General features: G+C 39.3%; 1 protein-coding gene across 2 annotated transcripts; it reads left to right on the top strand.

The window, feature by feature from the left end:
- The first annotated feature begins 575 nt into the window (after nt 1-575).
- Nucleotides 576-11,000, top strand: LOC120742507 (ATP-sensitive inward rectifier potassium channel 12-like). Of its 2 annotated transcripts, XM_040045846.1 has the most exons (3): nt 576-687; nt 4,897-5,028; nt 6,348-11,000. In XM_040045846.1, the coding sequence occupies exons 2-3, from the start codon at nt 5,006-5,008 to the stop codon at nt 7,972-7,974; spliced, it is 1,650 nt and encodes a 549-aa protein (XP_039901780.1). In that variant the 5' UTR covers nt 576-687; nt 4,897-5,005; the 3' UTR covers nt 7,975-11,000. The 2 variants fall into 2 exon arrangements, with proteins under 2 accessions (XP_039901780.1, XP_039901778.1); XM_040045844.1 differs by lacking the exon at nt 576-687 and having other exon boundaries at nt 4,459-5,028.
- Nucleotides 11,001-20,478: the final 9,478 nt, after the last annotated feature.

The raw sequence follows: 20,478 nt of genomic DNA, 5'->3' as shown, positions 1-20,478 counted from the left end.
GCAACAGCCCTGTAATCATCAGGGTGATGCACAGTTTTAAACTGTGTTGGCAACTTGCTTAATCTCCAAGACCCCATATTTTCGTCTCCCACCTGTTGCCATTTTTGTTCCTTGAATAGAGTTACTTCAGAAATCATGACTCAAATGAGTTCCTGCTTGCTTACATGGGCACATCAGGCATTACTCAACACCTACACAAGCTGAGAGCACACCAAGTGGATATCCATTTAGTGTCATTTCCTCTCCTTCCTCTCTTACTTTCTTTTGCTTTTTTTCTCCTCTCCTTTCCTCTCCTCTCCTCTCCTCCTCTCCTCTCCTCTCCTCTCCTCTCCTCTCCTCTCCATCCACCTCCCCCTCCCTCCCCCCATGCACAGCAGAGGGGAGATTGACACAGCGTTTTCAGGCTGTGGCGTATGAGTACAGTAGCAGAGGAGGGTGCGCACAGACAGGATTACCATCAGCGAAGGAGGCAGCGGAGGACAGCAAAGGATTAAAGGAGAGACACGGCGGGGATGAAACGATGAATAAGCGATGAAGGAGTAACTAGAGGAAACTATTCAAAGAAAGGAAGAATTAAAGAAGTTGTCACACACCTTATGAACTTAAGGACGTTGGAGCTTTGCCCCGCAGAGTGAGAGCGAACTAAAAGTACAAGCAAAAGAAAGGAAACAACTGATCATTTGCAAGGTGAGAGTAACTCCTGCTCAAATGCCAATATTTAAGTATCAGAAAGATTTGCTGAAAAACAGTTTGATAAACCGAACTTTGAATACATTTATGTGATAACTTTGCTTGTATTTTAGAACTTTGGTAACCTCTGATGACAGACATGAAGAGCAGCTTTTAGTTTTGCATGCGGACAGCGCACTGTTTCGCAGAGATCAACCCAGAATAAACACTGCGTCAGACGTACTCAAAGCTCGGGCATCATGGAAACTGCTGTGTAGGGTTAGGTCACACTAGTATTTCAAACACTGCAAATCTCTACAACCCTGGGAAAGCTTAAATGCATCACATGAAGACATAAAGAATCATCAGGTATAAATATGCCCAAAGACAGTGACGCTGTCCACCTGTTGATCTTCTTACGCACCTGTCTTATGTTTTTATGCAATATCATCAGAAGGGAATCATTGTTTCTGGAGCCTTCAGAAAAAGGAGAGGAACAGCCTCATTGTATCTTCCACATCTGCAGAGTAAAGTGAAGGAAAAGGGAACAAATTATCCACTGATGGCTCCACAAAGATGGAAGAAGTTGAAGGGATCCTCTGACACAATCTTCATAATGATGCAAACACATTTTCTTTTGCAGAAAATGCTAAACATGTGGACAACAGTGTGCAGGAACTTTAATATAAAATAAAACTTCTTAGTTTGTATGAAGGACAAATTGATTAATTATCCTCGATTACATCACTGTGACCTAGTCTCGTCAGGCTAATAAACGCTGGTAATCCTTTAGGCCAGTTAAATTGAATAAACTGTAGTGAGACATTTTAATCCAAAAAAACTGACTACATTGTTCAGAGACATGACTGAGATATCAGACAACTAACTTTAAACGGTCAATAGACTTGAGCTGCTGCAGATGAGCAGTCGCCATAGTGACCTTTCTCTATCTGCTCATGAGAATAAAGAGAAGTTAGGCGGGATCAAGGTAAATGTGACCTGTGACTAAGTGTCATTGCTGCTTTTAAAACTTTGTCATCACTTTCAACCCGATGTGTTGCAAAATGATCATGTGGTCAGTTTGTATAACCGGCCTGAATCGTGAACCAGAAAATACAATATGTTATGCAAAAATTAAAATAGGACAAAATAGGAAAAAAACCCCAAACAAATCTGAATTGAAGCCAAGATGGAGGATGTCTGGGATGTGAAGATAGCGTGGGAATAATTCTCTTCATGGCTACTGCTGATGCTCTGTAGGTACCGAGGTGAAACCAGGGTATGTATTGATTAGCTTTCACAGAAGAAAGAGAAGCAAAGAGAAGTGGGATGACTAACTAAAAACAGTCTTTTTGATAAGATTATCAAAGTTATTGATCAAAACCTGAATAATCAAATTCCACGACAGTGAAAACAAATGATAGTTTAAGGCAACAATTGAAAAATAGTTCCTGTATATACAGAGTTTGAAGGTTAGCTTGTTGTATTTGAGTAGTTTTCAGTTTACTTCTAATTTTGTCTTCATGCAGAAAACATTTATATGCAATGACATTTGCATTTGTTCACAAAGTCTTTTAAGGACACTGAAGCCACTTTCCTGTTTTCAACAATCAACGCATGATGACCAGCGATCAAGATCCTTGTGCATGACTGCTTCATCTGAGGCTGTATCTGATATAAAGCATGTCTGACATCTGATATAAAGCTCTGGCATTCGCACTGAAAATATTACTTTTCTTAGTGGCTGACAATGTCGTTTATCTCATCAGGGGCCATTATCAAAAGCTTTCGGGGAAATGAACACTTGAGCATCCTAATTTCCTTCTTATCACCCAGCTCACTTACCTCTTTTTTTAATCTTTGCTGAGTCTAATAGCCAGAAAGTCCCCAAGTTGCGAAGCAACATGTCTGCATTTGCATGTGCAAAATGTGCTATATACAAACATATATACAAACAATATATTCATAATTACAGCAGGGTTCCAACCAAAAATTACTTCAATATGAATGAGTCAGATAATGGCACCCTTAATCTACAATTGAATACAGTAATTAGACTAAAAATCTAAATTCAAAAGGTACGTTTGATTTTGCAAATTTAAAAAAAGGCAAAAAAAAAGAACTAAATCTTCATATGTGAGGAAATGAAACCATAAACATACCCTATATTTGCACAACTCATACACAAGCTTTAACAGAGACTCTTCCTTCTTAGAACGTTTTAATCTGGATTATTTTCCAGACATACGCTAAAACTGTAAAATGCAAGAAAATATGTCTTTCTGAAATTTCATCATTCATATTTTTGTGATCAGTGTGGTTCTATTGCCCTCAGTGCAGTATGAACTTATTTGGGGAATAGGCAGGCGAAACTAAAACATCCAAACTCTGCAGGGCTCCTCTCGTCCTCATTTGTGTTTTCACTCAGTGATGCAGATCAAAAGCCTGCACTGAGTGTCACCTCTTAGCGCCCATTTAAACATATTTAAAGTCACATGTAGCTGTTGCGTTCCTGCCCTTGCACCCTTTCTCTCATTCCACCCCTCCCTCCCTATCTGAGTCATTTTATAAGAGCACTTAATACTGTATACTGCCCCCCTCCACGCACACACACAGCTGGTGACTCTCTCCACTTCCCTCCATCCCCTAAATGCCAGAGGAGATGTGTTCCTATGGAAACTGACATCAGAAAAAAAATCCCCAGTTTTAGGTGGTGACCATTAACTGGTTTGTATTGTGTGTGTCTCATCACTGCTTCAACACTTTGGTACCTGCACTCTGCCAGCCCTCCTGTTCATTACAGCTTAGAAACCTTTTGCACTCAAAGGGAAGCCTTAGAGCTTATACGCTGCTGGCTCACTGAAACAGACACAAGCTAGGAGATCTGCAAAATCATGCTGTTAGCTGGAAGTTAGCCTGAGTGGAAGCAGACACACGCTACTTATTAAAAATCGAATCCCTGCAATCAGCACTTACAGATATTTCTCTATGTGTATGTGGTTTCCAGTGAACTCTCTGGTTGATTAGGAGAAATGATTAAAGCCTCCGACCCCGTCTTACAGACAAACAAAAATACAGTTTCATGTGACACCTGAAAATTCAAGAAAAGTCAGTGTCACTTTGCTAATTTATTCTCTTATTTTACAATATTTTGAACTAGAAATCACATAAAAAATACTCAGCTCAACGCATGCATTTGAATTTGATGCCCGATATAGTGTTATATTATCGATATAAGCTACACTATAGACAGATATAGACAGTCTTGCGCCTTTAGATCGGGCCCCATATGTCTTAAACAAATAACTGCATAAACTTTTATTTTCAATTAAAGATGCATAAGATACGAATAGTCTCACAAACAGCTCTCTGACATTGCAGATGTGCTAAATAGATACAAAGAGAGAGTTTAATAGTAAACGCATTGTTCAAAAAATTTCAAATGACTTGTCTGACTGGATTTCATTAAGTCTGAAAAGCTTCTGAGAAAATAAAAGCACAATGGTGAACACAAAATGCAAATAAACTGTGTCATAGTAAGGTATGTGAGTCTTGGAGGGGTGGGAGGTAAATTCATGCTACTATCCTTGATCTCTTGGTCTGGGTGTAGCAGTAATATAACACACTGGCTGCAATCAGGTTTGTAACATGTAATTTTGCTAGCTCGCCAAAGTATCTGTCAAACTCATTTTAGTTCATAGGCCACAGATCCCTTCATGCGATTGCAAGTGGACTAAAACTTTTAAAAAAAGAAAAAATAAATCAGTTTTTTTTTTTATTGTAAAGAAGTAGAGGTGCATTTTATCAGCATTAGCATTTGATAACAAAGCAAATGACAACAAGCCTGGGATGTCTTGGGAAAAAAGGCACAGGTTTTCAGTTTCAGTCCATTTTCTGTAATTAAAAAGAAAGAAAACGCTCCTTAAATTAAACAAAATATGCTGCCTTCTTCAGTGTGCGATGCCAGGCTGTGGTTGATGTCTTTGTCAGTGAGAAGACTTTAAAACTTCAGATGACTTCTTTTTGCTTTGTCTGTTACACTTATGCATCCTCATGGGAACCACATTTTAACTCACAAAACCAAAACCATGCATAGACTACTATTCCTCAGATTTTCCACTCATGCATTACTATTATGCAAAATATTAAATCTGGTGAGGTTGGTTTAAAAAAGCAAGACAGCAACCATCACATGACAGTTTCTGTTGAATTTTATGCTTCTTCCAGGGGCCTCTTCAGTGGCCTGAACACCACCTGCTGTGAAGAGACCAGATGTTTGGGAGTAGGACACAGTTTGGCCTCCCACTGTGGCCCTCTACCTGTGATCACTGGTGCCATGGGAACAAGTAGAGCCAACAGGTGAGCCCAGTAATATCAGCCTGATGTGAATTTACTGATGCGGACCATTGGTCTTTGAACTCATTTTACTTGGTGTTGCTGGAACTGTAGCATCTCATTATTACTGTATCAGCTCTGTTTGGGCAGCTATCTTTGAATTCTCAGCTTCATCTCATTATTTCCTGACTAATTTGTAGAGGATCAAAGACTGCTGCGCTCACTGAAACAATTTCATCCTTTTTTAATTTGAACGTTGGTTGGTTTAGAAGTATCCAACCGTCCGGTGAGAATGGGCTTGTTAATTTGGGTTGGCAGGGTGAGTCAGGACCAGCTCAGGGATATTTACAGTAAGCAGATCCTTAGAAAAGGCCAAGGCCGTCCTACGCTGTCCTGATCAGCTGCACATGAAGAGCTCTCGGCTTCAGGTAGCTGCAGCAGGTCTCGCACAGTGAAGAAGGAGGTTGCCTTGATGTACTATGCACTATGTTCATTTTTTTCCATTCTGTGTGTAAATCAATAGTCGGACACCTTATTTTTTGAACACACAACACCTAATTTCTTTCTTCTTTAACTGCTTGTTGTGACTTAAATATACCAAGGCGGTTCTTATGGATTTCATTTTGTCTTACAGTTTTGTGTCTTGCGAATCAGCATGATGTTTACCCCCAGCACCACAACCGCTCACATCCCCACCCAAGAAAAACAACACATAACATCGATTTGTCATTGTCAACATAAACTTAGCATCCCTCAAACAAAGCTCTCAAGTGTCAGTGGGTCAATGAATGATTAATAGAGTGTTAACACTCATTTACATATGATGAAGTGCCCCCACAGTACAGGCATGTCCATCCCAAAATGATTTGTCTGACTGACACTGAGTCACGTATAATCCTATAATCTGTGATGACAGCGATCCTTCTCACGCAGCTAAATTGAACTCACCTTCCTAGCAGGTAATCCTCTATGTAAAGGAGATGCTGATACACTCAGGTGAAGATGAGTTTGGTCAATTTAAGTAGACCATTTGTGACTCTGAGTTCAATATATGTTTTGTTTTATGACTGGAGTCATAAATGTTACTTGATGCTGACCTTCCAATCTGACTGGACTGAGAATGAGTAAAAAAAAGCAGCCAATGTCTAAGGACATACTTTGAAAAGAGCTTCAGAAACCCAGAGAACTATTTCTCAACACCCCTTCAAAAATTGGAATTGGAAATTCTGGAGCTAATTGGAAGCAACAGATAAAGAAAAGAGTTTTGCACAGTACGCCACAATCAACTAAGAATAAAAGAAAAAAATACAATTTTTAATCCAAGTCCCTTTTTTTCCTGACAGGTACAGCATTGTGTCTGATACTTTACCAGAGGAAGAAAGGCAAAAGATTTCTAGCTTAGGACTCCATAACGGCCACAGTTCACCCAGATTCAGACTGCACTTGGCCTGCACCTCAGAAGGAGAAGACAGGAGGAGGTCAGGAACCTCCGCTATCGTGCCCAGCACGACGGAGCAAGGAGTGATGAACAACTACAACGGAAAGGTTCTGACAAGGGGCTCCAACCAAGTACGGAGCCGATTTGTGAAGAAAAATGGACAATGTAATGTTGTGTTCACCAACATGGAAGAAAAGGGGCAGCGCTTTCTAGCTGACATCTTCACCACCTGTGTGGACATCCGCTGGAGATACCTGTTGGCTGTATTCTGCACCAGCTTTCTTGTCTCCTGGCTGTTTTTTGGTTTAATCTTTTACACTGTTGCCCTGGCACATGGGGACTTTGAAGAGCACCCTACACTGAAGGGTGATGGAGTGACACCTGGAGGTCTGCACGGAGCCACATCTGGACATACAACTGGAGAGCAAGCACAAAGGATGCCCTGCATCCTTCATGTTCAGGGGTTTATTGGGGCGCTACTGTTCTCCATGGAGACCCAAACTACTATTGGTTACGGATGGCGCTGTGTTACCGAGGAGTGCCCTGTTGCTGTAATAACAGTGGTGATACAGTCCATAGTAGGCTGCATCATTGACTCTTTCATGATTGGCACCATTATGGCCAAAATGGCTCGGCCAAAGAAGAGGAACCAGACCCTCATGTTCTCCAAAAATGCTGTCATTGCGCTGCGTGATGGCAAGCTGTGCCTCATGTGGAGGGTGGGGAACCTGCGGAAGAGCCACATTGTGGAGGCTCACGTCCGTGCCCAGCTCATACGTTCATATGTCACAGCTGAGGGCGAATTCATCCCTTTAGAGCAGATGGACCTCAATGTGGGCTATGATGAGGGCACAGACAGGCTGTTTCTAGTATCTCCACTGGTTATAGTCCACGAGATAGACAAAGATAGCCCCTTGTATACTCTGAGCCGAGCTGATCTGGAGGCAGATGACTTTGAGGTCATTGTGATCCTGGAAGGAATGGTGGAGGCCACAGCCATGACCACCCAGTTCCGTAGCTCCTACCTTTCCAGAGAGATCTTCTGGGGCCACAGGTTTGAGCCTGTGATCTACGAGGACCGCGACCGCTACAAGGTAGACTACGCACGCTTTCACAAGACATACGAGGTGCCGTCAATGCCCCATCTCAGCGCCAAAGAGCTGGATGAAGCTGCGAGCAGGGCTTCTTCCGCTGCTTCTCCTGCGTCTGCATGCAGAGCCACAAAAGACTTGATCCCCATGTCACTCAACGCTTTCTGCTATGAGAACGAGGTGGCATTGAGCTGTGGGGAGGAAGAGGATGATATATTTGACTCTTCTCAGATTGTAGGGAAGGAGAGGGCAGAGGAGAGAAGGACTTCAGTTTCTGTTGACTTCCAAAATATGTTCCACGACAACTCGACCGTGACTTCAGGCAGTCACAATGTCATGTGTGTTCTTGACATGGACAATAACCAGATGGAGTTTGATATCTTACAGACTGCAATTCCTCTTGATCCAGTGACCTATAAGAGCGAGCAAGAGATTCAGTGAGAAGGGTGGAGGGTATGGTCTCCCATGCTCCTCCTGTTTCTGGACCTGTTTTCTGCATGTCCCATACCCCTTTTGCCTTTCCAGTGTTATTTTATATTCACATTCAGTGGCTCAAAAGTAAGAAATGTTTCCTAAATAGTTTTGTGATGGAATTTCTTAGAGCTTTTGTCAAAGGTTCTTTGTGCAGAATAAGTCTGGCTTTTTTTATTTTGGCTCCCGACAGGATTTTGGCTCTTTTATTATGATTTGACAAAGGAAAGCACAGTGGCAGAAAAGCCCACGAACTTGGACTAAGAAATGTATATTTTGCATAATTAAAATGTTCTTTATCTTAACTTAATTTCTATGTGAACATAAACAATATATTTTATGAAAGAAATAGCAATTCTGATTTGAATTCTCTTTATGAAGAGAACCGAAGTTCTTCAAGTTTTATGCTCGATAAACTTCAGCCGGTTCGTGGATTTCCGTGATCATCATGCTGGCAATAGTTTCCCACATTGTCTTTTATATTCCCATTTGTATTGAAGCTTGTTTCTACTGCTGAAAGAAGTCAGAATTTTTGACTTACAAATGTACATTGAAATGGAAAATATTTGTGCGCTGCAAATGTTGAAATTTAGAGGAGAGACTCTTCTATATAAACGTTCATTCAAATATATTTCCTAAAACTGCCCTATAATAAGTTATTTAGCATACATTATTGATAAACTTTTTGATTTTGTACAGTAGCAAAAAAAATTCTAAGTGCAATCACTTAACAGTAACAGAAGATGTTTCCTGAAGAACGTAATAAAGTTTCCTTAAGATAAACTTAGAGGGATGTCACTGCATTTAAAATCTAATGTTTAAAACATAGTTTTTAGCTTAAAGTTGATTTGTTAAAATGCTTAATTTTATTAGTGTATCAAGACTAAACTAACTTTATCAAGTTAGGATAATGATTAAGCAGAGTACACTATAAAAAATTGTGTAAAAAAAAGGGGGGGAAAATGTCCTGGTAATTTTCTGCCATTACATTTTTAATGGAGGTTTGCGTATTTGGTAACTGGTAAAATTATTGTGTGATTAAAAAATACAGGAAAAAATCCTTAAAAAGTTCATATGGAAAATGATTTCATTTTAAACCAGCACATTTCACTGTATTTTTACAGATTTTGTTTTTACTGTGCAGATTTCTTGATCGCTCCTTCTGAGGATTTCTTTCTTGGTTTGTTTCTTGCGGAGGTTGCAGGCTGTGATTACAGAATCAATACTGAGAATCGGCTTCAAAACACATTTGCTCTGTTACTGTCCGCCAAAGAAAGGTGTGGTGTTGGATAACAGTGGCCCGTGTACAGTACTTGCGTCTATGATAGTAGGAAGCACAACAGGAAACAAAGGGACGGAGGCTGTTTGTGCAGTCTCAGGAAGTGCAATAAGTATTTGGATGTGGGTGGACGGGATTATTACTGATGTCTTATGAATTGTTGCAGACAAAGTTGACATGATGATTGTATGATAGATGACATGAGAAATAAGTTTCCAATATTTACTGGGAAAGCATGCTGAGAGAGCCAAATGATATGATAGATGATAAAAGTTTACCATGGAAAATACTAAAATACCTGTAAATAAACATTATTTACTTTACTGATTGTATTGTCAAATATTTCCCATCAATTAGTTTCAGACTGAGGCCTGAATAAATATTTATAATATATTTAACCTGTGGCTTTTACATGCAGTAATCAGACTGTACCGACTACAATATTCAGTCTGATGGTTTTTATTTTATTTTATCTTATTGTTTTGTTTTGTTTATTGAGACTTTTATGAGTTTAGTTTTGTTTTTTTTTGCTGACTGCTAGCAGGCGTGTTTGTTTTGTATTAATGTGAATGTGTGGGAGAGAGACTGGATGTAGAAACGATGTGCATCTGAGCAACAAACAGTAAATAGTTTTAGTTTTCACAATGTTTTATTGTCAAAATTCTCAATCCAGATAACTAGGATTATACAAAGCACATGTAAAGCAACTCAACTGACAAACATACACTGCCAGCCAAAGTAAAATACTTACTATGGTTTAATGAATTCAACACTGCAGGATGACAAAATAAAAAATACAAACATAACTGAATTTAAATAACTTACACTTTGATGTGCATATCATTTTCACGTTTATCATCATGTTTATTCATATTTATAAATGTTTTTGACAGTACAGTGCAAGTTTTGGTGTAAATGTTTTTTTGTTTGCCCTGGTACATCTTGTAAATAAGACTGAAATTACTGTATCCATAATAATTTTCTCAAACATTCATATGAAATGCATATTTAACACATTTAAATTCAAATTTTACAATTGTGTGAGTTTGATTTGACAAGGACACCTTAAAATACTGAGGACCAAAACATTACTTAATTAAATTAACATATTAAATGAAAATGTGCCTGATTTGGCACATTTGATGGCATATTCATTTAGTTACTGAAAGCAGGTGAGCCACCGAGACGCAATAAACAAGTAAAATTGGAGTTCTGGACTTCTGATTCTGACTTTTTTTAGTGTGGTTGTTCGTGTATTTTCTGAAATTTTACTTTATATTTATTTATTGAGACATATACATTGTCGGTTTTGGTTCTCCATATTTAAATGTCATCAGATTCTGATTAAAATGTTGTTAAATTTCTATACTTGTGTACAGATTATTTTGACATGAACATGGGCAAAAAAAAATACAATTTTAAGTTACTCTGAAATTCTTAAGTTCTTTTAAAAATAAAAAAGTGAAAACACATTTTTCACAAGGTTTTGACTGGCAGTGTATAAAAATTTTTATGTAATGTCAGTTCTGGATTGTGTAATACTTGACAAGAATGGGTGTTAACTTAACAAGTGTTTTGTATCCTTTGCTATAAAGTCTTCCTGCTTTGTAGAAATCAAATGATTTTCCATTCCTTCCTTGGGGATTAACACACGCACTGAGCAAACTACTGTCAGACTGAAATAAGCTGAAAAGATTTAAAAAAAACAAAAACAAAAAAAAAAACCCTGAAGTACAAAGCACTTTATTCTTTCTTGTACAATTTTTGATGTTGCAAATAAATATTTCTGTAATTATGTCTGTAATGCTGTTCTCTGCTCACACACACACACACACACACACACACACACACACACACACACACACACACACACACACACACACACACACACACACACACACACACACTCCTTTCTAGTGTATGCACTGAACTCCTCTGCACTGTTTGCCATTCCTCTCCGCAGCCACTAGATGCCTCTGCAGCCGTTTCCATCACATGAGAAGTGTATTGCTGCTTTTAAGTTGGCTCAGGACCTGCAACCTAAACTTATAATTTTGTTTTTCTTAAAGGCAAAACTATAAAAAAGAAATATATCACTGGAAAAACAAGAGTTTTGGCCTCAGATAGTTTGATGTAATGGCAGGCGATTGTTTTTTTCAAATGTCTGCCTTTTTGCACTAAAGGGCATTGCCCTGGGTGTGGCATCTCACAAGGGATATCACAATGGTGCCAGAGAGCTGAAAGCATCATCGTTATAACATATCACTTGATAAACAGAGAGAAAATGTGACTCAGATTTTGATGGGTTTTGGTCTTTTTTTAAACTTATGTCCTGGAAATGTGAGGTTCTTTTTATAGGATTGTTTTTTATTAACAGGAAAACTTTTATGAACCTCATTAGAGGTTTCACTGATGAGAAGACACAAATTATGTTTGAAGGATTCAAAAGGTACACGCTTTAAACTCACGGCAGCATTTCCTGCTGCATTAAAAATATCTGACCCCCCAAAAAAGCAGCTATATTTTCAAATGACAGTAATCACAGCAGGCCATGGTACATATCACATGATTAGCTTTCAGTGCTACAAAGCACAATCCTAGTGACTGATAAATGTTCAAAGGGCTCTAAAGTGTGCATCCATCCAGAGTCACATGTCTGTTGTGTTTGCCCCTGAGATGGATGGTTTGAACAGACAAACGAAATCAAAGGAATATTGGCAGAAACTCGGAATGAAAGCAAGCACGTCAAACCAGACTGATCATTATCTTTAAATGCATATTTGTTTGAATCAAAGGAACAGATTGACAACTGAAGCCCCCTAAGGGTAATTTTTTATCCAAAATAGGTCATTTACACATATAAAGCACACATTTTGTTTCTGTATGCAAAGCACGGGTGGGGTTAGTGATAGCTGGATTCTCTTAAGTATCCTGTAAAGCTATGACAGAAATCCTGCACAAAAGCAGGCCAAGTGGACTTCAGCTATTATCGATACACCTGTGCAATCCTGAACTCTGACAACTCAAAATATCTGCAGTATTTAGTTACTAAAAGAGATGATCTGAGGTTATATTTGAAGTTCTCTGTTCAATGTTCAGGGACACTATACCATCATGCATTGTGATGAACAAAAAAGTAACAGACAGATGAGAGGAAGCAGCGAAACAACCTCAACTGATGACGCTTAAAGTAGTTTTATTTTACTTATATAAAAAAGTATTTACTGTTTATTCGTTTTAATCTGTCATATTTCATTTGTGTGGCAGAAATAACATAATAATAGTGCAGGAATAACAACCTATTTCTGTATGTAGGAAAGAGGGGATAAGGATTGATTTGGGAAGCAAGGCATTTGTCTGCTGTCAAAATGAAGATTTAACTGCAGAAATTCAGTCACTTACATATTTAGGAAACATAAATATGCTGTGTTTTCTCAGATGTACTTATAAAGCTTTGAAATTGTTTTAAAACTATTTTGGAATCAATTCAAAACAACATTGTAGGATGGAGACATAACACTTTTGAAATATTCTAGTCTCGGAGACTTCCAAACTTTCCAGATCTGATGACTTCATGATAATTTAGCCAAGAAAGTTTGCAAAATTAATGCAAGTACTGGAACTTCTTGTGCAATGGAAGCCAGCGCCCTCTGCTGGACAAGTACTAGAAATTTGTTCTTGACTGGACCTTTTTCATCGGTGACATTCTAGTTTGATGGAAAAGATTGTGTGCAAAGAGGGAAGAAAACTGACTGGCTTCTAATAACTTCGTGGACAGCAGTACCAGCAATCTTTTACACTTCTAGTCAAGCGTGTCTAGATGCAAACTCTCTATGAATCTTATCCAACTATGCAAAATTACTGCTTCTGATAACGTAAAAATGCAGAAAATCCAACATGACACAAACAAGCAATGGTATGTTGATGTCATTTGGTCGATCAATCAATGGAAGTTGATTTTAAGTCACAGTCAAAGATCAGTCCTACACATGGCCAATTTAGAATCACATAGAGAGATAAATATATCCTTTTTGGAGTCTTAATGGTGTAAAACTGATCCACTGACTTGCAATTCGGCAGGGTGTAGTGTCTTTCAGGTCTAAATACAGAGCAGACCTCCTAATGTTACACATTTGATGAGTAACTATAAAGGGAATCCAGCTTCTCAGTGCATAAGTTATTTCTGCAAATATAGGTGCTTAATAAAAGGGGTCACACTGATGGGCTGCTTACAACATTAAGAGTTGTGAGACCTTACAGCTGATGTTAATATACTAATATCCAAAATGCATTTTGTGGGTTTCTGATTAAATAATTTCTCTCAACTTTCCTGTCTTCTCACAGACTTCTTAATTATATGCCATCTCTGACTGTCAGTCTAAAGCATTTCCCATGCACAAGAATCCTGACAGCAAAAACAGGCGTCCTCTGAGCCACAGGAGAAGTGGAGAAGCATTGAAAATGAAAAGAGGGACAGGAGGATGAAGGGGCAAGCTGCTCAGTAACCTCGGGCCTCGAGGCTATCGGCTTTTCATTAGCGAGTCAGTGAGTGAGTGAATGAGCGCAATCGTTGGAATGGTAAAACAGGAGAAGCCGTGCTGGGCCACGTCGGCTATTAGGGTGATTTGGGGGCTCCCACTGACTCCCATTGTGCATTGTCTCCAGAGTGAGCAAATGAGGCCCAACAGTAAGCCTTTGTGTGGGACATTTAACTGCCGTTTAGCATGCTAATTATGGGAAATGTGTGTTTCTCTGTGTGCCAGCAAGTATCCATCATGTTCTGGTCTCTTCCATCTCTCTCCTGGGATTTACACTCTTCCAGCTCCTCTCTGTCTCCGTTTTCTATCTTTCCCCAAGGCACCAAGCCCCACTGATCTCAGAGTCACTGCCTGACCCCGGTTGAAGCTCCTTTCCTGTTGTGTCCGTCTTCTTCATTTTCTCTCTTCATTCCTAATCCTCTTCTTTTCCCCCCTCAGTGTTATTTATTTTTTACTTATCAGCTGTTTCTGATTATGCCATGCTTGGATTCGTATCGCTTTCGCTCGATCGTTCAAACATTAAGCCTCTCTTAAAGTCTGTATAGGACATTATCCTCACATTTAGCCACGGAAAATTTCATCTTCAGACATGCCCTTCTTTGATGACTCCTTCTGAAAAGTTTAGCCTGCGCTTCCTCTGTGTTTCTTTTTATGTATTATAGGTGTATGACTCCAGATTCCCAAATTATTTTGGCCTAAGAATTCCAAGAATGAGGATGACAAATACATTTTCAAGATATATTTTTTCTTTTAAACACATGAAAATCCAATCAAAATCTTAACCATTGGATTTTCTTATTTCAGCATTTCAGTAAGGCTTGCATTTTAATAATATTATGTCCGAAAATGTGGAATCTGCATTCTTTCTAATGCCCAGAAGTGGGCGACACATGTGGCTACATAAAGCCGTCTGATTCTATAGAAGTCTATGAGAAGATGTCCCTACTTCTTACTTCATTTATGGCTTTTGTAAACACGTTTCAGTCTCAATCGCTACCTGTAAGTCACACTCAAGACAAGATTATGTTTATTTTGTAAATGAAGCTCTAATTGTTTATGTCAGGATCATAAATTATTAGCAAAAGTTTAACAAAAGTATCGCCTAAACTGTTTAGGAATGACAGACATTTTTATACAAGTTCCCACATTTTCAGAAACTCAAACATAACTGAACAATTGACTGACAAACAGTTTCATGATCAGGTCAGGCGCTCATTTTATTCAGTGACAAATTACGCTGCTTAAAGTTCTGGATTCCAAGTTATGATCTTTCATTAGGGTCACTGAAATCTTTAAATATGAGGTCCAAAGAAATGTCGATGTAAATGAACGAGGTCACCATTAGATCGAAAAACCAAATTAGACCTATCACAGAGATAGCAACAAATTTAGGAGTGGCCACCACAACAATTTAGCTCATTCTTACCATTCTGACCAGCTCAGCAACACCAAAAGGCCTGAAAGACCATAGAAGACAACTGAGGTGCAGGATGATGGTTAAGAAACTTCACAGCATCTAACCATGTGAAGAACATTCTTAGGGAGGTAGGAGTAACACTGTTAAAGTCTACAATCAAGAAACGCCTCAAAGGGTTTGAATCGTACCAGAATGACAGGAAACGAAACGTCTAATTGAGACCAGTTCATGATCTATAGCAGGGGTGGGGAACTCCAGGCCTCAAGGGCCGGTGTCCTGCAGGTTTTAGATCTCACGCTGTGTCAACACAATTTAATTACGATGATTAGTTCATTACCAGGCCTCTGGGGAACTTCAAGACATGTTGAGGAGGCAATTTTAGCATTTAAATCAGCTGTGTTGGATTAAGGACGCATCTAAAACCTGCAGGACACCCTGATCTATCGCGTGACCTGTCATCTGATCATCTGTCAAACATAGCAGAGATAGTTATGGCATGGGCATGCATGGCTGCCAATGGAACAGGGTCTCCATTGGTTTATTGATGATGTGGCCGCTGACAGAAGCAGCAGGATAAACTGTGAAGTGTACAGGGCTGTACTCTCTGCTCAGATTCACATTCAAATGCTGTAAAACTGATCAGGCAGCTCTTCGCAGTGCAAATGGACAATGACCCAAAGTGTGCTGCAAAAGCACCCCAAGTTTTTCTCAAGGCAAAGAAATGGGATATTCTTCACTGGTCGAGTCAGTCACCTGATCTCAGCCACTAAATGCCAGTAGAGCATGCTGTTCTGTTATTAAAGACAGAACTGAAGGGTGGGAGAGCCACAAACAAGCACCAACTGAAGGTGGCTTCAGTAACACAGCATTTCATGATATCCACGCATTCCAGGCCTATTAAACACAATCCTTATATTTATGTTAGTTTGATCAATTACTTTTGAGTCTTGGGGGACTTAAAATGGGCGACTGTGTATAAAAATGCTGGTACCCATTGAAGTTGAAGGTCTACACTTCAATCAGACATTGATATTTGATTTAAAATCCACCGTGGAGGCATGCCAATGCCACATTTTAATGACCTTCTACAATCCATTTCCACAACAGATCCCTCATATGTGTGGCATTCACAGGGTGTCTTCAGTGTACAGTGAGCTGATGTCAGTTAAACAGCATTATTTCAGATGATTCGGAAGAAATTGAAAGAGCGCGACAGAATCAATGAGAAATGTCACTCACTGTTTACACAACAAGGGCAGCTTTGTTGGACCTGATAACTCGAACCATTACTTTGATGTCGTTTGTCATCTGAATGCTTTATACTGTGAGTAATGAAGTTACAGATGCTGAACTTCAATAATGTCCATTACTCAAGCCAGGAGACAAGTACTGAGGCTAACTGCTGTGCTGGGATATTTGCAGAAACATCATGGAAATAGGGAGCTTGATCTAAAGAAGAGGTCAATTAATTTTTCCTGTGGGGCCACCTCTGTGGAAGAGTGGACTCAGTTCTGCTCAGTATGATTATTTTTATCTCTTTATAAGCTTATTGGTGCAGCTCTCCACAATAGTTCCAGTTTTTCATGTGTACCCTTCAACCCAAACGAACTAAACCCATGCACTGATCTTGGTTTTTGAGTGACCTTTGTAGGACTGTGGCCATGAAAGAAAATAAAGAAAAAGAAAATTTAAGAAATAATTAATTTGCAAAAATGAATTTGCAATTTGAGTTCACCAACTTTTGTAACACTGTAGCTACAAAACATTTACTTAAAAAATGTTAACAAATCAATAAAAAAAATGATAACTAGTTCAATCATATCCATCATGTCTGCTGTATGGTGTATTTTATATTATGTATTTTATTCCCGAGCCTTCAAAAATAGCATTCAAATTTTAAACCTGACAAATCTGATGTTTATTTTCTTATATGCACATTTTGAATTTGATGGCAGCAACGCATATAAAAAAAAAAGCTGAGGCACTGGTTTGATTACCCATGATGCATCATCTCTTCTTTTAACAGCGCTCTGTCGGCATTTGGGGACTGGGGCGATCATCTGCTACAGTTTTGAAAGTGAATCATTTGACGCATTGTTGCTTAATGTCCAATTTTGAGCTTATCGGCGGATCAGGGAAAGCTTTGTTGTATTTTTCACTTCATAATGGAACAAATATTTTTCAGTGGGTGACGACACCGAGCCATTTTAGCAGCTCGGCTCTTAGTTTGCAGCCATGCTGCTGCAATACACACAGGATAAGCTTTGGGATTGGGTTGCTGAAACATGCAATGCTTTTTCTTGCATACATTTTTTCAGCATTAATGGTGCCTTCAAAACTTATACAGACTTAATGCACTAATGCACACCACAAATGCCTGTGTGCTTGTAAGCTTCCACTTCACTTTAGGATACTGTGAAAGAAAAATCAGTAAAAAATCAGTAAAGAAATATTGTTTGGTGAGGACATAGTTCAATTCATTTTATTTATATTTCTAATTTGCAATAGCAGTCACCTCAAGACACCTTATATTGTAAGATACAGACCCTACAATATCAGAAAGAAACCCCAACAATCAGACGACGCCCTCTGAGCAAGCACTTGGCAACAGTGGGAAGAAAAAACTCCCTTTTAACAGGAAGAAACCTCTGGCAGAACCAGGCTCAGGGAGAGGCTGCCATCCTCTGTGACGGATTTGAGTTGTGGGGCCAGAGACAGGATAAAAGACAATTAATAAAATTGAGGTGTATAAAAACACAGATGTGAAAAGAGGTGAGCCACGAAGAAATGCTAAGTCCATCACAAACCAGCTAAAGCCAAGAAAAGGTGCATTTGTGGATCCGATTTTTTCTTTGCATGGATCATTTTTGATCTTCTTTTGTGGACAAAGAATGAAGATCCTGAGCCTCTACAGTTATTTCCACTAAAGGATCAAGTCTGTTTCAAATGAAGTGATGTATGATCAGTGACATTATTTCTTCAGTTCACCCAGATGCTTTTTGCTTAGATGTGTCCACCCTTGGTTTCTCTATCTCTTTATTTAGCAATTGCAGTATTTTTCTTGCTGTTTTTTTAACATATTGAGCAGATTTAAATGATCTGTAAGATAATTTCATTCTATTTTTATTTATATTTACACAGCAAACTAAGGATTGTAATTTGCACATCTACCTAAATGTTGAAGTTAGGCGTTTTTTTACATGCATGTGGACAAGTATGTGCATTTCAGTGTATGGATGTGTGTGTATGTGTGAGTGTGTGTATATATATATATATGAGCAGCTGTGGGCCCTGCGTTTGAACTCTAGCTCACATGGGCAGAGTGAGGGAGGGCTGCAGGGTGAGAAGCCGATAGGAGAGGGGACTGATGCTCGACAAACTCGCCATCTCCCTCTCCCCTTTCATCTCCCTCTCCCAGCATCAAACAACGGACTCTTTCATTCAGGCAACTTTGCAGCAGCCACCCCCAGACCCTCGAGGCCCCCACCCTTTCATGCTGCTTAATTCAATGTTCCGAGAAAAACTCATGATTGGAAAATGACTTCTTTTTTTTTTTTTTATCCTTCTTCTTTTCCGTATCTCTTCTTAAGAAGCATCGGCCCTCTTCCTCTTCTCCCTGACTCTGGTTTTCTGTCTATCATCAAAACAACTCATGTCCTGTAAACACAAAAGAAGTAAAACCCAGGTCAGCCCTCTCCCAGCGCTGGACTACACAGTGATGGTTCAAACCACTTCCAGTGAGCTTTCACTGACTGATTCGGTTAAGATGCATGAACATTACATTACGATCACACAAATAATGTTACCATGTTTACTGTAATGCTTTTGAATGCAGTTGATCAGAAAAGAGAAGAGGCAACTACAATGAAAGTTTGAACTCTGAGTAATAAAGATGTGGCGACGTCTTCATTGTATACGCCCTACAGAACCTCCTCTAAAGCTGTATGACTTTAAAAAGATGCTATAAATGTGAACCTGTCATAAAATGTCAAAACATATCCTAGAGTATGTTGAGCAGTGTTTGGTGAATGGGACGTTATCAAACCCTGACATCTATGAGCGAATCTCTGAATGTGTTCACTTTTAGAAAACACTATGAATGGGTTCTGTACAAAATAACTAACACAGGCTACACCAGTCCTGCAATAACACCACCTTTCATTAGAGTTGCACTGAAGTTAATCCAATGTTATGATCATTTTAGAGGCTGTAGTTTATCAGAACTAGTTCTATTTTTATATGCTACCAGGTAATCTCCCAGTTTACATTTATTTAGTATGTGTACAATTAACTAAGGTAAGTAGAATATCTTCAGTTGATATAAAATGCCATCTGTAAAACACGGCAGAGGCATTATCGTGCTTTGGGGCAGCATTTCGGCCTGTGGTGTCAGGGATCTTGTCAAAATTGATTGAATTATGAACACAGAAAAATATCATCAGACTTTGATCCACCGTGCAACCATCTAAAAACTGTCTGATTGGCAACAGCTTCATTTTCCACCATGACAATGATGACAAACACACTGTCAATACAATACAAATAAAAGAAACCAGTCATGGACTGGCCCCAGAGCCCAGACCTCAACATTATTGAAGCAGTGACAGAAAATGGATGAAAAACATCCAACAAATAAAGAGAAGGAAACCTGGAAAACTATTCCTGAAAACGGCTTAAAGAAAGCTGCCTAAGAGAGATCAGAGTGTGTTGAGGAATAAAGGTGGTCATGTCAGATATCAACCTAAAGGTTTGTTAGAATTATCCAAACTCTTTCGGGGCGATCGTGGCTCAAGAGTTGGGAGTTCACCTTGTAATCGGAAGGTTGCCGGTTCAAGCCCCGGCTTGGACAGTCTCGGTCGTTGTGTCCTTGGACAAGACACTTCACCCGTTGCCTACTGGTGGTGGTCAGAGGGCCCGGTGGCGCCAGTGTCCGGCAGTCTCGCCTCTGTCAATGTAGCTTGCCATCACCAGTGTGTGTGAATGGGTGGATGACTGGATGTGTAAAGTGCTTTGGGGTCCTTAGGGACTAGTGAAGCGCTATATAAATACAGACCATTTACCATTTTGCCTCATGTGCTGTATTTACATACATGTCTGATTGCATGGAAAGGTACGTTAAGTACCTTTTGCATGGTGCCGAATGAGCGGAATGTTACAGAATGATTAACTGTAAATTCTACAGTATCAAACTCGCTGCAGTTACTGAGTAAATACACTCCATTACTTTCCATCAATTGTGT

The sequence above is a fragment of the Simochromis diagramma genome, unplaced genomic scaffold (assembly GCF_900408965.1).
Source record: "Simochromis diagramma unplaced genomic scaffold, fSimDia1.1 OVJJ01000150.1, whole genome shotgun sequence".
In the NCBI taxonomy this organism is placed as follows: Eukaryota; Metazoa; Chordata; class Actinopteri; order Cichliformes; family Cichlidae; genus Simochromis; species Simochromis diagramma.
This window is presented reverse-complemented; position numbering and strand designations above follow the sequence as displayed.